Here is a 16,622-nt window from a genome sequence, read left to right on the forward strand (position 1 = left end):
GAACAGTCTAGATAAAGTAACAGCTGTTTGCTAATAGCTAAAATGCCTCTGCCCCTAGGTGTCAGAGCTGTTGGCCAATATGCCAGACCCTACTCAGGACGAGGTACGCGGTGAGGGGGAGAACAGGGAGAAAAGATCTGATCACAGCTCCACCGGGGAAGACTTGGCTGACCTGACAGTCAATACCAGTGAGACAGAGCTGCTGTCAGACATTTTTGGTCTGGACTTAAGAAGGGAAGGGGGCCAGTACAAAATCACCCCCCATAACCCCAACGCCAGCTTTACTGAACTTCTCAACTCCCCGGTTCCCCTTCCAACTCCATCCACAGCACCCCAACCTGAAGTCAGATGGAGACATCAGGTGATTTCTTTCTTTCTTACTTTCTTTCATGACACAAGTGAGAGGCTCTGCTTTTTCCCCTCCACTTTTTTCTTTTCTCCTTTCTTTGCTTTTTACCCCTCAGCCGTGAGTATTCTTTCTTTTAAAGGTTTTGGTGACATATATCAGAGTCCAGGATTAATTGGACTAAATCTGTATTTCTACCTTTGAATATTCCAATGAAAGGATTTCACTGCTCTATGATATACCAGTGTTTAACAAGTCTGAATACCCAGGCATTGATGTCTCAGCATCCCTGCAGTCGGCTGTCAATCTCCCATATCTTTTATTAAAATAAATAAACTGCTTTGTAAGTGTAGTATTGGCCTTTGCCAACTGATTTCTGGCAGAGATTACAGTGATAACCTATGGTAGACAACCATGTATTACGTTTTCTATGATGCAGAGGGGCAGATCTAATAAACAGCATATTTGGGACCTCAGCCCTCGTATTTGGTGTTTGGGACATGGTGAAACAACATGTTTAAACAATCATCAACAAATACATTTTCATTTTATACATAGATGACTCTAATATCTGCAATTGGAATCTCCCAGATTTACAGTTGGACACTCCAATTTCTGGAAAAATGGTTAAAGTCTGTCGACTTTACATATTTCTGTTCTACTTTCTCCATCCGCTCAGAAACATGTGCTTTTAGCTAGTTTGATAGCCACTGAAATGTTAACTTCCACATGGTGGAAACTTTACTGCTCCCTTTCATGGAGGTTTATCTTGAGCTGTTTAAAATGGATCACAGCTCTCACAGCTGCTGATTTTGAATGGTAAAAGATAAGAATTTCATAATCAGCTAATGTGTCTGTGAGCTTTGATCAAATGATCGAATGTCTTAAGATTTTGATTCAGATGTTGCACAACTTCACTGACTCCTCTGACTAAATTCTGCCTATTTCAACATAGAAATACTGACGTTTTACAACAGTAACAGTACAAGCATGTCATCAGCCACAAAAGTGACCAAATGTGGCTGTGGATATTTGTCTAACTGTTCATTTTTCTGTTTCAGTCAAAGAGCTCTGCCTCAGAGGAGATGGAATCAAAACTAGAGAGTAAATGTGAACCTCAAAAAACATCTGAGTACGTAAAATATTTTTGGAACTGGATGTTTGAATTGCATAAATGCATGTGTGCATTTTCACTTATACATTTAGGACCTGATGGTGTTTTTTTTTTTAGTGAAATAATCACATCAAACAGCATTAAAGAATGCTTTATAGCAGTGGTCCCCAACCTCCTGGCCACGGACCGGTACTGGTCCGTGAATCGTTTGGTACCGGGCCGCGAGAGTTGAGACTCGGGTGTTAAATTTACAGTTTTCAGGGTTTTTATTTATTTATTTTTTTTATCATTAACTCAGTTTCCCTGGGGCTTTTCCCGTGTGCTGTGAATAAATTTTCTTGTTTTTTTGGTACCGGTACAGGATTTATCCGCGACGCCTTAAAGGCCGATTCGTGAAAATATTGTCGGACATAAACCGGTCCGTGGCGCAAAAAAGATTGGGGACCACTGCTTTATAGTGTATAACAAGCATTAGTCCATTCATTTTAAACTCCAAAAACCTAAAAAGACAGTAAACGAATAAAACCACAGTGAAACAGTAATGTCATTTTAAAAATATCTGTGTGTTGGCTTATGTTTTCAGAAGTGATGATGTAGAGAAACAAGAGAAACAGTCAAAGAACGAGACGATGAAACCAAAAATGAGGAGGCATCACACCTCAAAGTCTGACGAACCTGATGTTCAGGAGTCAGCTTTCTTAAAGAAGATCATTGCCTACCAGAGGAAACTGCTGGTATGGACAGCTTATTCTTTTTCTTTGTCTTCTTCTTATCATTATTATTATTCTTATTATTATACAACATCTCAATCCATAGCTTTAAAAAACACTTTTTTTGCTCATCTTTTGGTTTCTCCTACAGAACTACTTCGCCAGAAACTTTTACAACATGAGGATGTTGGCTCTGTTTGTTGCCTTTGCAATAAACTTTATCCTTCTGTTCTATAAGGTAACAGTACCAAGGATGTTCTTGTGATTACATTCTGCACATCTTCTTCTACAGAGTGTGGTGCTGCATGCAATGGTTTCAAATTAAACAGTGCAATTATTGAAGGAACATGATACAAGGGATTTTACTGAATCAGAATCAGAATCAGAATCAGAATGGGGTTTATTGCCAGATGTTGAGGTTTACAACATTAGGAAATTGCTGCGGTGCTTCAGTGCAAACATAGTGTCATAAATAGCACTTAAATAGACATGAAAAAATAAAAGTAGGGATAAGAATTAAAAGTGCTATGTAGAAAGATATGTGCATGAGCTATACATGAGAATAAGAATTATGAGTGCTACGTAGAAAGATATATACATGAGTGCAGGTGGTGATCAGTGCCAAACATGAAATGATGCAGTGACACAGCGTAGGGTCATGTGTTAGTGGCGGGTACAGTCATATGGTTATTGTTCATGTGACCAACAGCAGAGGGGAAGAAACTGTTCTTATGGCGAGAGGTTCTGGTGCGAATGGACCGGAGCCTCCTGCCTGAGGGGAGCAGGTCAAACAGACTGTGTCCAGGGTGAGAAGGGTCAGCTGAGATCCGAGCTGCACGCCGCAATGTCCTGGAGGTGTACAGGTCCTGCAGAGATGGGAGTCTGCAGCCAATCACCTTCTCAGCAGAGCGCACAACACGCTGCAGTCTCTGTTTGTCCCTGATAGTGGCTCCAGCGTACCACACGGTGATGGAGGAGGTGAGGATGGACTCGATGATTGCGGTGTAGAACTGCATCATCGTCCGTGTTGGCAGGTTGAATTTCTTCAGCTGCCTCAGGAAGTACATCCTCTGCTGGGCTTTCTTGATGACGGAGGTGATGGTGGGCTCCCACTTCAGGTCCTGGGTGATGGTGGTACCCAGGAAGCGGAATGAGTCCACAGAGGTGATGGGGGTGTCAGTCAGGATGATGGGGGGGAGTGGGGCTGTGTGCTTCCTGAAGTCCACAATAATCTCCACTGTCTTCTGGGCATTCAGCACCAGGTTGTTGTGGCTGCACCAGGACACCAGACGTTCAACCTCCCTCCTGTAGGCAGACTCATCCCCGTCCGAGATGAGTCCAATAACGGTGGTGTCATCTGCAAACTTGATTAGCTTGACAGACTGGTGGGTGGAGGTGCAGCAGTTGGTGTACAGGGAGAAGAGCAGAGGAGAAAGAACACAGCCCTGAGGGGAGCCGGTGCTGATGGTCCGGGAGTCCGAGACATTCTTTCCCAGCCTCACATGCTGTTTCCTGTCCGTCAGGAAGTCAGTGATCCACCGGCAGATGGGATCAGGCACATTCATCTGGGAAAGCTTGCCTCGGAGATGGTCTGGAAGGATGGTGCTGAAGGCAGAGCTGAAGTCCACAAACAGGATCCTGGCGTAGGTTCCTGGGGAGTCCAGATGCTGCAGGATGAAGTGTAGGGCCATGTTGATGGCGTCGTCTACAGACCTGTTGGCTCTGTATGCAAACTGCAGGGGGTCCAGGAGGGGGGCCGTGAGGGTCTTGAGATAGGAGAGAACTAGGCGCTCAAATGACTTCATGACCACAGATGTCAGAGCCACGGGTCTGTAGTCATTTAGTCCAGTGATCCTAGGTTTCTTGGGGACAGGGATTATGGTAGAGGACTTGAAGCAGGCAGGCACATGACATGCCTGCAGTGAGGAGTTGAAGATGCCAGAAAACACTGGGGCCAGCTCGTTTGCACAGTGTCTGAGGGTGGCAGGAGACACACCGTCTGGGCCGGGAGCTTTCCGATCATTCAGATTCTTAAACTGCTTCCTCACATCTGCTTCATGAATATGAAGAGTTGTGGTGGGAGGAGGTGGTGTGAAATCCTCTTTTGTGTGGGGTGAGGAGGCGGGTGTTGTAGGTGAACGGTTTGAAGGTGGTGATGGCTCTGTGGAGGGGGGAGAGGTGGGGGAATGAGTGTCCAAAGTGCCTCTATTGTTGGGGCCGTTGGAGGTGTGAAGGCTGCCTGATGGCTCGTCAAAACGGCAGTAGAAGTCGTTAAGGGACACTGCTTATGGACACTTGAAAATTTTTTTTGTTTTATGGGCCTTTGCAGTGGAAAAGTCTTACGCTTGCCTGAGTTAGAGTAGGAGTGAGTGCATGTTTTAAAGAGCACTAATACACTCATTGTACTTCTCATTAATGAGTGTTCTTCTATTTGCGCTGAGTAAAATGAGAAAGTTGTTTGTTGTTGTTTATCCTGCAGTCTCAGTAGGGAAAACAGTGGTTGGAAACCATAGGAAGAACAAAATCATTGTAACCATTTACAATGAACTTACCAATTTATTGCCTCTGCAGTGAATTCTTTAAAGAAGAGACCAGGTCTGCAACCAGTTTCACTCTTCAAAGTGACTTTGCTACATCAACATGGCGGATAAAAAGGCAGTGAGATGGAGTGTGCCAGCTAGCAGTTTGGGATTTAATGGTTCTTGTTATTGAGGTTAGGCTAACTGATGATTCTGAATTGCACACACATGTGAATGTGAGTGCGAATGGTTGTCGCTCTATATGTGGTAGCTCTGTGATAGACTGGTGAACTGTCCAAGGTGTACCCTGCCTCTTTCCCTATGAATTCAATTCAATTCAATTTTATTTATATAGCGCCAAATCACAACAAAAGTCGCCTCAAGGCGCTTCATAGATACAGAGAAAAACCCAACAGTCATATGACCCCCTATGAGCAAGCACGTTGGCAACAGTGGGAAGGAAAAACTCCCTTTTAACAGGAAGAAACCTCCGGCAGAACCAGGCTCAGGGAGGGGCGGGGCCATCTGCTGTGATTGGTTGGGGTGAGAGAACGAAGACAGGATAAAGACATGCTGTGGAAGAGAGACAGAGGTTAATGACAGATATGATTTAATGCAGAGAGGTCTGTTAATACATAGTGAGTGAGAAAGGTGACTGGAAAGGAAAAACTCAATGCATCATGGGAATCCCCCGGCCGCCTACGTCTATTGCAGCATAACTAAGGGAGGATTCAGGGTCACCTGGTCCAGCCCTAACTATATGCTTTAGCAAAAAGGAAAGTTTGAAGCCTAATCTTGAAAGTAGAGATAGTGTCTGTCTCCTGAATCCAAACTGGAAGCTGGTTCCACAGAAGAGGGGCCTGAAAACTGAAGGCTCTGCCTCCCATTCTACTTTTAAATACTCTAGGAACAACAAGTAGGCCTGCAGAGCGAGAGCGACGTGTAGGCTCCAGCCTTTTCAAGGGAAATCCAAGGGTTAGGAAAAAAAGTTTCATTGCTGTGCTAGATTACGAATAAGGACAAAACTGGTACAAACTTGTGCAAATGCAAATCACAAATCATTTAATATTCTGTTAATAATTAGTATGCCAGTACTACATTGTATGTTGCTTCAGAAGACTCAGACTCAGTCTTTGCTGTGTTTATAGCTTGGTTTAGAATCTTTAGTATAGAGCAGGGGTGGGCAACTCCAGGCCTCGAGGGCCGGTGTCCTGCAGGTTTTAGATGTCACGGTGGGTCAGCACACCTGAATCAAAGGATTAGTTCATTACCAGGCCTCTGGAGAGCTTCAAGACATGCTGAGGAGGTCATTTAGCCATTTAAATCAGCTGTAATGGATCCAAGGACACATCTAAAACCTGCAGGACACTGGCCCTCGACGTCTGGAGTTGCCCACCCCTGCTATAGAGCCTGAAGTTGGGGTTCAGAACAAATCAGTCATAAAAATTAAAACTAAATTTTGGACTAATAGCTGATACTGATGTTATTTTACTTTGTTTTCTTATTGTTTTATTTGCTTACATAACTAGACTAAAATTTTCCCTTCCAGGTTTCTACATCCTCATCAGTGACTGAGGAGAGGGAAGTTGTGCACACCAGCCATTCAGAGAGCAGCATTCAGTGGGATCCACTAGGTGGGGCAACTGTGGATGCAAAGGAAGAGGTGATGGATCAGACCAGCATGCCCCAGAAGCCTGTCACCGTTCGTTTTGTCCTGGAAGAGAGCAGTGGCTACATGGAGCCCATGTTACGGATCCTTGCTGTCCTGCACACGGTCATCTCCTTCTTCTGCATCATTGGATACTACTGTCTTAAGGTAGGATATTCACTGTGACATACAACAGAAATGAGTGCAAAATGTTAGAATCCGCAATGTAGTATTTGCCATTAACAACCACAGAGTTTGTTATTAAATCTTACGCCAGTCGGTCAAATTTGTGCAATGCCACACAACAAAGCTTTGGAAAGGTCTACGGGTAATCTACATTAAATTTATGGACAAAGATGTAGTCTGGTCATTTCAATAAAGGTCAATCCATTCTACCAAGATCAATGCAAATTATTAAATCACAAATGAGCAGACCTCTTGAGCAAGTTAACATAGTAGTAGTAACATACTTACTAAACTAATAGAGCAAGTACTCAGGCTTTACACCTGTGCATCTTTTTGGAAACAAAATGGCATGAGGCAGCTTTAGATGAATCGGTATGTTTGAAATAAAGGAATCCTGTGTGCCATCAGAGATTTATTCAGAAGGACTGCTTCATTACAATCAAGTCTGTCCTGTAAATCTGAAATACAGTAGGTAAAACAGTCAACCTGTAGGAGAACAGGACACATTATTTACCATCAGTTCACTTTAAATCTGTCTGAAGTTTTAATTATGGTCAAATCTCTGTGTAGAAATGTGAAACTGGACAAACTGACATGTATTTCAATATAAGGACAGTTACTAAGAGTTAAGAGTTTCAATCATTTACAGTTAGTCTTAAGTCTAGAACCCATTGACATCTGCATTTCTCCACTTTTTGTGTGCATTATATAGGTGCCACTGGTGATCTTTAAACGTGAAAAGGAGGTCGCTAGGAAGCTGGAATTTGATGGCCTTTATATAACAGAGCAGCCATCAGAAGATGACATCAAAGGACAGTGGGACAGACTGGTAATCAACACACAGTAAGTAGACCTCTGTCCCTACACGAGAGTGTGCATGTGTATATCAAATTGTTGTTTGTTATACAGACTATTTTCATTCACGAAAACAAGTGACTGCTGCATCTATAAAGAAATAGAAGATATAATTTGTAGACAGCCTATTAACCCTCAACCTTCTGCCATTTTTAACATACATCCAGTGGTGATTGGGGTCAGTGGGCACCCTGAGAATAATTTACTGCAAGAAATAAATATAATAGCATAATAATAATATTAATAATAATATTAGCAACCCATATTTATAGTCAATGAATTAATAGTCATTATTTAATCTCATCTAAAAAGAAGACTTTTATTATGTTTGCAAAGTTGCAATTAAATTGCATATTTTGGAAACAAAAATCAATACTTTTCTTTAATGCAACTTGCAGCTTTTATCCCAAATATACTCCATGTTATTCACAGCTTGTTTACCATAATTTGATTCTGATATCACCTAGTTTTCATTAAATTTAATCAAACGTTATTTGTGTTGTATTTATATATTAACCCAATTAGAGTAATTTTACCCCAGTATAAAATATTGGAAGTAAGCACAAAACCAATGAGGCCAAAGATCTAATCCTGCCAGTGTTTCCTGCATCAATCAGAATCAGTTACAACCCTTGCAGAGACCAACAATGCAATGTGAATCAACTCTCACCATGATTGTGCTGGAAATGACCAAAAACAATTACAGTTAAAAACACACTGTAAGCAGTTATAGCATGCAGTTTTCCTCATGCTTTGCTCAGGGAATGCTGGCATGTAATAGGAAGAGCAAACAGTTGCTACCTTCCTGTCTGTGTTTTCGTACTAAACTAAATCCCTTTTCAAGTAGATTTTCCAGTCAAACATTTGAGAGTCACATTAGTAAGTTTTCCTCAGTGACTGGACTAGGGCTTGGAAGGTTGCAACATCAGCTCTCCTTTTCATGTGTAACATGACCAGAGCTTCAGTCAGTCTCAGGTAGATTTGGCGACATCTGCAATGTTCTGATAACTTCCAGTCTTTAAAGTTTCTCATCCAGATCATGAATGCCATGATGGCCTCTGAGTTGTTATTCTTTAAAATGACGTAGTACAGTATACCTCTCTTTATACCGTGTGATACGTAGTATTCATGGCAGACAGTAACTGAATAAATTATTACGTTTATTACACCTGCATAGTTTGGGTGCTTTTGACTGAGGTCATTTCTATTTTTTTTAAAAAGCACCTTTCAAAGTGGAAACAATGATGTGGCATAATTAAGAACAAATTGATTGATAAAGTCATAGAAAATGAAATGCTTAAAAAAACAAACAAGAAATCACTTATAAGTTATGACAGAAAATTATACCTCTGAGGGCTGCGTCCTACCCAGTTGGTAGGATGGGGGTTAAGCACAGGTGCAGGCTGATTCTGTTAGAGGTTCAACCGATTTTCAACTGAATTATAGTTTTGAATTATCTTTCTTGTTGATCAGTTAGCATATAATTTTTGTTGGGGGAATAACCTGCACCCAACCTGGGTAAGGGACCAGACAAAGAGTGATTCAAAAACCCATGTGCAAACCACAGTTTGTCTATAACAAACACCATGTTCAAACACAAGTGTGTCCATATGTGCACGTGGCACCAGGATTCCTAGAACACAGGTCGATGATTGATTATGTAATCGTATCATCGGATCTGTGGACTCATGTTCTGGATACTCAGGTGAAGAGAGGTGTTGAGCTGTCAACTGATCATCACTTGGTAGTAAGTTCGATCAGGTGTCAGGCGAAGATGCTGAACATATCTGGGGCGCTTAAATGTAAAGTGAGGCTGCACTGGGGACACCTAGTCTGCAAGTACTTCAACTGCCACTTCCAGCAGACCTTTTACAGCATTTTGGGGGAGACTGGGGACATGGAGTCCGAATGGACCATGTTCAGGACCTCAATTGCTGAAGTCGCTCCACTAAACTGCAGCGGCAAGGGTGTTAGTGCCTGTGGTTGGTGCAATGTCATGGTGTTAACCCCTGAACCAGATAGTGGACACCGGAGGTGAAAGAAAGCATCAGGCTGAAGAAGAAGTCCCCTCGGGTTTGGTTAGCCTGTGGGACTTCTGAGGCAGCCAATAGGTACCAACAGCGAATGCGGCTCAGGCATTTGCAGAAGCAAAAACTTGGCGTGGGAGGAGTTCGGAGAGGCCATGCCGCAAATGACTTTCAGACTGCCTCGAAGAGATCCAGGCAAACCATCAGGCGACTCAGGAGGGGAAAGCGGTGCTCTACCTGCACTGTAGTGGGATTAAGGAGGTCCTGGAAGTATTCCTTCCACCGCCCAACAATATCCTCAGTCGAAGTCAGCAGCGCTGCACCTAATAGTGCAGGTGCAGCGCTGCTGACTTCCAAAGAAGCAGAGTCTGGGGACAAAGGGGACGACTCGTCCATCACCGGGGGTGAGGTCACAGAGGAAGTCAAGTGTTAAGTGTGCTCCAACTATAGGGGGATCACACTCCTCAGCCTCCCTGGTAAAGTCTATGCCGGGGTGAGGATAGAAGAGTCCATCCATTAGTCGATCCTTGGATACAGGAGGAACAATGTGATTTTCATCCTGGTGGCAGAATACTGGAAAAGCTCTTAACCTCTAAAGGATACTTGAGGGTGGATGGGAGTTTGCCTAACCAGTCTACATGTTTTTTGTGGACTTGGAGAAGGCCTTCAACCATCACCATCAGACTCATTCCCAGTGAGTGTTGGACTCCACCAGGGCTGCCCTTTGTCACTGATTCTATCCATAATTTTTATGGACAGAACTTCTAGGCATACCCAAGTGGTGGAAGGGTTCCACTTCCTCAGAATATTGTCTCTGCTTTTTGCAGATGATGTGGTTCAGTTGGCTTCATCAGGTGGTGGCTAGCAGCTCACAATGGAGCAGTTCACAACCAAATATGACGCGTCAGGAATTAGAATCAGCACCTCCAAGTCTGAGGCCATGGTGCTCAGCCGGAAAAGGCAGGAGTGCCCACTCTGGTTCTGGGACGAGTTTCTGCCCCATGTTAAGGAGTAACTCGGTGTCTTGTTCACGAGTGAGGGGAGAGGGGAGCAGGAGATCGACAGACTGCGGCTCCAGTGATGCGGATGCTGTACCGGTCTGTTGTGGTGAAGAAAGAACTGAGCGTAAATGCGAAAGAGAGAGTAACTGTTAGGTTTATATTGTGGATTGTCATTTATGCTTAGAAATATATAACAATATATTCTTAGAAGTATAAAATTGTTTGTAGATTGATAGAGGTTTGATCCTTAGTAGTCTGTAACGACTCTGTGTGCCTTTCAGAGTGTTCTGGCATACACACACATCTTAAGGTCATGAGAGAGGTCACACCTTCTCTTAGTGATTTATGGTATAGGAGGACACCTACTCTGTGTCTGGTTAAGTATAAGAGCCCTTTGTTTAGGTGGACCGCAGCGCTCCTAGCACCAGCTTGGGGAGTCTTCACAGGAACACACACACACACACACACACACACACACACACACACACACACACACACACACACACACACACACACACACTATGCACAGACTGGTACTCTTTGTTCACATGTATGCCTATGTAAGATGTCATATGTTAATGAACCTATGCATATTGATGTAACCACAATAAAAGGAGCGCTACAGGGAACCTGGCTGAGAGGCCGACGGAGGTCAAGTGGGCAGAACAACACTCGACTTCAGTCGGGCCTCCCTCGTGCACGAGTAACACAAAGAACTTTGGTGACTTGCGTCTTGATTTTGCTGTTGTAGTAGAATTGTCTCGTTCCAGCAGTGGGTCTGTGCCAGACAGACCCATCAGTAACTTTGTCCTTTGACTTTCAGATCTTTCCCCAATAACTACTGGGATAAATTTGTGAAGAGAAAGGTAAGTTTTGTTTTGTTTTGTTTTACTGGATAAAAATATTTTAAAAATGTTTTCCTAAATTCCAAATTGAACTTGTACAACTGGCAAGGCTTTGAGGACACTGGTTGTACTGGGTAGCTCATTCTCTTAAACTACAGTCCTGCCACATTGGTGTGATCTTTCCCTGTGTAGTTTAAGGTTTTCTAGATAGAATACTGTTTTGGGAAATGAAAACGTGGAAAGCATCTGTTTAAGAAGTCCTGCTCTTTCTCAGGTGATGGATAAATATGGGGAGTTTTATGGCCATGACCGAATCAGTGAGCTGCTGGGACTGGACAAAGCTGCTCTGGACTTCAGTGATGCTCACAAAAAGAGAAAACCCAGGAAAGACAGTTCGCTTGCTGCAGTGTGAGTAGTCTGTGTGTAGTGTGCAAGTAATAGAGTTTATGTGTGAGAGAGAGAGATGTTATGGGGAAGAAAAGTCTGACTACAGGAACAATGTCAGTGTGGGGGCACTGCCGTCTTATTAGGATAGTTCCAATCTGATGACAGGATAGCTCAGCGGATTTGTCCCTGAAACTGCAGAAGAGGCACAAGCTCATTTGTTTTAAATTTTTTTTACACATCATGACAATGTTAAATAGTTCATTTAAACTGTTTATAGCACTGTGATGATTGTGATCTGTCTACTTAATGTCAGTTCTTTTACTAGCCGAATGAGCAAAATTGAATTTTGCATACCTTCAGGGTTAGTTGTTGATAAGAGATGCTAATGCGATCACCGCTAGCTTATTAAGCTTAATAGTAGGTGCGGCTAATGTTTATAATAATATCTTTCTATGTAACGAGTAGTGACATTATTACTTGGCTACCCAAATAATGAAATTATTTGTTCATGAGTGTGTTGTTGGAGACGTGTTGTTCGCAAACGAGACTCCTGCTTAGCCCTGCTGAATCCATGCAGGCAGGGGCGGGACATTGTTTTGATGGGCACAACATGCGGCCAATCACATAGAAAGGCTAGGATCATGCATTTATGTGAAAGAAAGGTGGGGGCAGACATTCTGATGACAGGAAGTTGGAAAAAAGTGAAGACAAAAATAACAAAAAAGGAATAGCGTTTGCCGGCATTTCGATTATATTATGTTTTTTGACAACACTGAATAAAAAAATGACTTCCTAACACACCATTCATAATTGCTAAATGTCGTAAGAGCCAGTTCGTCAAAGGGAGTGAAACAAAAGCTGAATAAAATTTACACAGCTCAGCAGATAACTTTGTCTTCGCCCTGCAAAATGACTGGAGAATATCCAGCCATGAGTTTGTTCCCCGAAGCTTAAGCGCACTCAAGTTATCCTTTAGGTCAGTAAGCCAAAACACACCAGCTCAACATTTTCACCTCCAAATGTCTTTGGAGCTTACTAAAAATCTTCACTTAAAACCCAATTTGTTTCAAGAAGGAACACTTCCTGGATTCAACCCACTTCTATTTGCAAGGTATACGTACAGGGTTAAATATCAAAACAATCCAAGGCACTCCCTTTTCAAGGTTCAAGGTTCAAGGTTCTTTATTTGTCACATGCATAGTTATACAAGTATAACACACAGTGAAATGTAGCCTGACACGGTCCTCGACATGTGCAAAAATTGGGGGGGGGGGGTGTAGAGGAAGAACATTATATATATATATATACATACAGTATATACACTGGGTGAATGTGCAATAGTAGCAGCAAGCAGGTGAATTCTGTACATTAATATGAATAGACATCTGACATCTGAAAGTAAAATTAAACTACCATCATTTTCATGGTAAGATCCAGGCATAAATCCCATTAAGATCCTTTGGGATGACTGTAGGTATCTTGTTCACTCTCCAAAACCCTCAAATATGGCTGAATTAAAACAACTGTGCAAAGAAAAGGGAGCAAAAATTCCTCCACGGCGATATGAAAGACACAATAAGCAATAAGCAAATGCCTGGTTGCAATTTTTGCTGCTGGTTGAACAACTAATAAAAGTTTAGGGGCAGTTACTTTTTCACACAGGATTTGGGCAGATTTTTTTCTCTTAATAAATGAGATCATCATTTAAAAACTGCATTTTGTTTTTGCTCAGGTTGTCTTTGTCTAATGTTAAACTTTGTTTGATGACCTAAAACATGCAAAGGTGACAAATATGGAAAAAAAAAAGCATCAGGAAGTGAGCAAATTTCAAAAGTACTGTACAAAGAATTAAAACATGTAATATGGCTGAAAGCAACACAGCAGTATGAGTATGTGTGAAAGGAGACACTGCAGAGTAATATAGTATTAGAAGTGTGTAAGCACTTTGGTCAGTAAGATTGGAAGATAGCTGCCTGGAAAAATGCCAATTGTCAGATCATCAATATTGCAACTCTATCATTAAGACAGGGATTATGATGGATTTAATCAAATATTTAAGTATTTGATTAAATTAATTATTACAAGTTTTCCTTTCCACTGCAGCTTTGGTGTTTAATAATTCATGAGCAAGCAAAAACAAATGTAAACAAAATGTAAAACATAGGCTTAGACTACGTGCATATTTGATATAAGGTCAAAAAGTACAAATAGGTGTCCATTTAAGGATCATATGTTAATGTGAGGGGCGATTGTGGCTCAAGAGTTGGGAGTTCGGAAGGTTGCCGGTTCGAGCCCTGGCTCCGACAGTCTCGGTCGTTGTGTCCTTGGGCAAGACGTTTCACCCGTTGCCTACTGGTGTTGGCCAGAGGGGCCGGTGGCGCCAGTGTTCGGCAGCCTCGCCTCTGTCAGTGCGCCCCAGGGTGGCTGTGGCTACAATGTAGCTGCCATCACCAGTGTGTGAATGTGTGTGTGACTGGATGCGTAAAGCGCTTTGGGGTCCTTAGGGACTAGTAAAGCACTATACAAATACAGGCCACTTACCATTTACCAATGTTTAAATAACTTAATAAATTAATTCAATTCAATTTTATTTATATAGCGCCAAATCACAACAAAAGTCGCCTCAAGGCGCTTCATAGGTACAGAGAAAAACCAACAATCATATGACCCCCTATGAGCAAGCACTTTGGCGACAGTGGGAAGGAAAAACTCCCTTTTAACAGGAAGAAACCTCCTGCAGAACCAGGCTCAGGGAGGGGCGGGGCCATCTGCTGTGATTGGTTGGGGTGAGAGAAGGAAGACAGGATAAAGACATGCTGTGGAAGAGAGACAGAGGTTAATAACAGATATGATTCAATGCAGAGAGGTCTGTTAATACATAGTGAGTGAGAAAGGTGACTGGAAAGGAAAAACTCAATGCATCATGGGAATCCCCCGGCCGCCTACGTCTATTGCAGCATAACTAAGGGAGGTGGGGCCAGGTTTCACAATGAACACACCCGAAACTCTGGCTGATTGGGACCCACGCCCAGTTTCACACCTTGGCTCAGGCGATTAGAGGATCATCAGGATTTTATAACTGCTGGTCTCTAATCTGGAGCACAACCTGCTCCAGAACAGGTTAGATTCATAGCATAAGTCACCATTGCAAGTTGCATTATGTTGGATATTATGAACTTTCTTTGCTCACGTAAATATTAGGGGTGCGACGATACACAAAATCCTTTTTAATTTGTCATTTATTAAAATTATAAATATATATTTTAACTCAAAAGTACAGTTTTTAAATTTAACCCTAACCCTTGTGCGCGTTTTTTATTTTGACAGCGAATGCGCACCTGCGGACCACTTATGTGCAGCCCTGGTTATTTAGCTCGTCATATTGCAGCCACAGAAATTATTTTGTCCATGAAACCATAAAGCTGCACTTTCTTTTTGCCTTATAGTCTGATTTGTCATAACTTCTCCGTTTTGTGGTAAGCTTTTCTTTGGCTGTCACTTCGTCACCCTGACCTGTCTTATTTGGCTCAGCAGAACTGAAATATAAATCCTGCTGCTTTTACACACGCACTCACATAACGCTCAGCGATTCTCTGCGCGATCAACCTCTCACATGTTTAAGCTGCGGGAGATTTCACTTGTCATGTTTGCATAGTAAGCTAACGATTGATAAGACGATGTCAGAGGAATTGGTGCGCAAATTATCATCACTCACCAATCATGTGCTAACGGCTGTCTAAATGACTTGGGTAAAGTTTGTAACATGCTTGTTGTTTTTGTCTGCTTCCACTTGTCTTTGCACGAGGATGATGTCGGCGTAAATGTGCAGTCATATTCGTTGTGTTCCCACTAGTGCTGTCAGCGTTAATCTCGTTGAAATGACCTTAACGCCACAACACGGCAACCCCTGATCGCCCTGTGCGTGGGGCTAGACGGCCAACACGTTAACGATCTAACTGCGCTAACACACTAGCTCCCACCCATGTAATTGAGCATTGCGTGGCACATCCAACATACTGTTTTACTTTAGTCCATGACGCGCTTACCTTCAGGGTCATACGTCACTTGAAAACCAAAATAATTCCAAACGCCAGATCTGAATGAGGGTGGGGGAGGTTCAATTTGCCATGTTGCAAGGAGAGCTTAACTTCTGTCTCGCTAGCTTGCCCTGCGCTCTTCCTTCTGACGATGCTGTCTGTGTTGAGCGCTCAGTGGATCTGCGCTCGACAGTGCAGCCTAGGCGGAGTAGTCGAGCGCAGATTCACTGAGCGCTCAACACAGACAGCATCGTCAGAAGGAAAGTTGATAAAATAAATTACAAATGTATTGTTCGATACATATGCGTACCGAACCGAAAGCACTGTATCGAACGGTTCAATATCGATACGAATATCGATATTAGTAACTCTTATTTGGCACATAATGATCCCTATGAGTGTCACCTACTTCAAAAGGGTAGTTACACTCATCCCCCCTCCCTTTTCAAACACCTTCGATGCCTGTCTGACATGTCTTCCCAATGTGATGTTTGTGTAAAGTTTGGTCAGAGGGTTCCTTTGTAAGTGCGCATGTGACATTAGCGTACTGCCTGCTGTAACCTATAATTTCCTTTAGGATCAATAAAGTATTTCTGATTCTTATTCTGATTAGAGGATGGTGATAAATTGGTGATTCAAATCTATAAAGAACATAAAAATATAACAGTAAAATGCAACATTTTTACAAACCAGGAGATTAATGCTGCAGAAAATGGTTAATACTTAGCACACCAAGTGTTAAAATAAACATTTAATTTAAAGTTAATTATTTTTTGGTCAAACTTTTAGGTCAAATTACCTTAACTCCCGAACCACTGGCACAATTGAAAAATTCAAATGGTTCCTGAAAGCATCAACTCTTTTTCAGTAAGGCTCAGGCCCAGGCAGGCGCCACATCCAAATTTTGGCAAATAACAAAGAAAACAAAAGAGCAAAAAGCAAAAACA

General features: G+C 42.4%; 1 protein-coding gene across 7 annotated transcripts in view; it reads left to right on the forward strand.

The window, feature by feature from the left end:
• The window catches only part of ryr2a (ryanodine receptor 2a (cardiac)), a 317,523-nt gene that overhangs the window by 280,145 nt on the left and 20,756 nt on the right, over positions 1-16,622 (forward strand). For all 7 annotated transcript variants that reach the window (XM_014410059.4, XM_024799042.2, XM_076887178.1 and 4 more), the window contains 8 exons: positions 59-361; positions 1,408-1,478; positions 2,044-2,194; positions 2,322-2,408; positions 6,239-6,505; positions 7,236-7,366; positions 11,230-11,272; positions 11,526-11,659. In XM_014410059.4, coding sequence (XP_014265545.3) covers positions 59-361; positions 1,408-1,478; positions 2,044-2,194; positions 2,322-2,408; positions 6,239-6,505; positions 7,236-7,366; positions 11,230-11,272; positions 11,526-11,659 — 1,187 coding nt within the window. The remainder of the gene's footprint in view (positions 1-58; positions 362-1,407; positions 1,479-2,043; positions 2,195-2,321; positions 2,409-6,238; positions 6,506-7,235; positions 7,367-11,229; positions 11,273-11,525; positions 11,660-16,622) is intronic.

The sequence above is a fragment of the Maylandia zebra genome, linkage group LG8, assembly GCF_041146795.1.
Source record: "Maylandia zebra isolate NMK-2024a linkage group LG8, Mzebra_GT3a, whole genome shotgun sequence".
Taxonomy (NCBI): domain Eukaryota; kingdom Metazoa; phylum Chordata; class Actinopteri; order Cichliformes; family Cichlidae; genus Maylandia; species Maylandia zebra.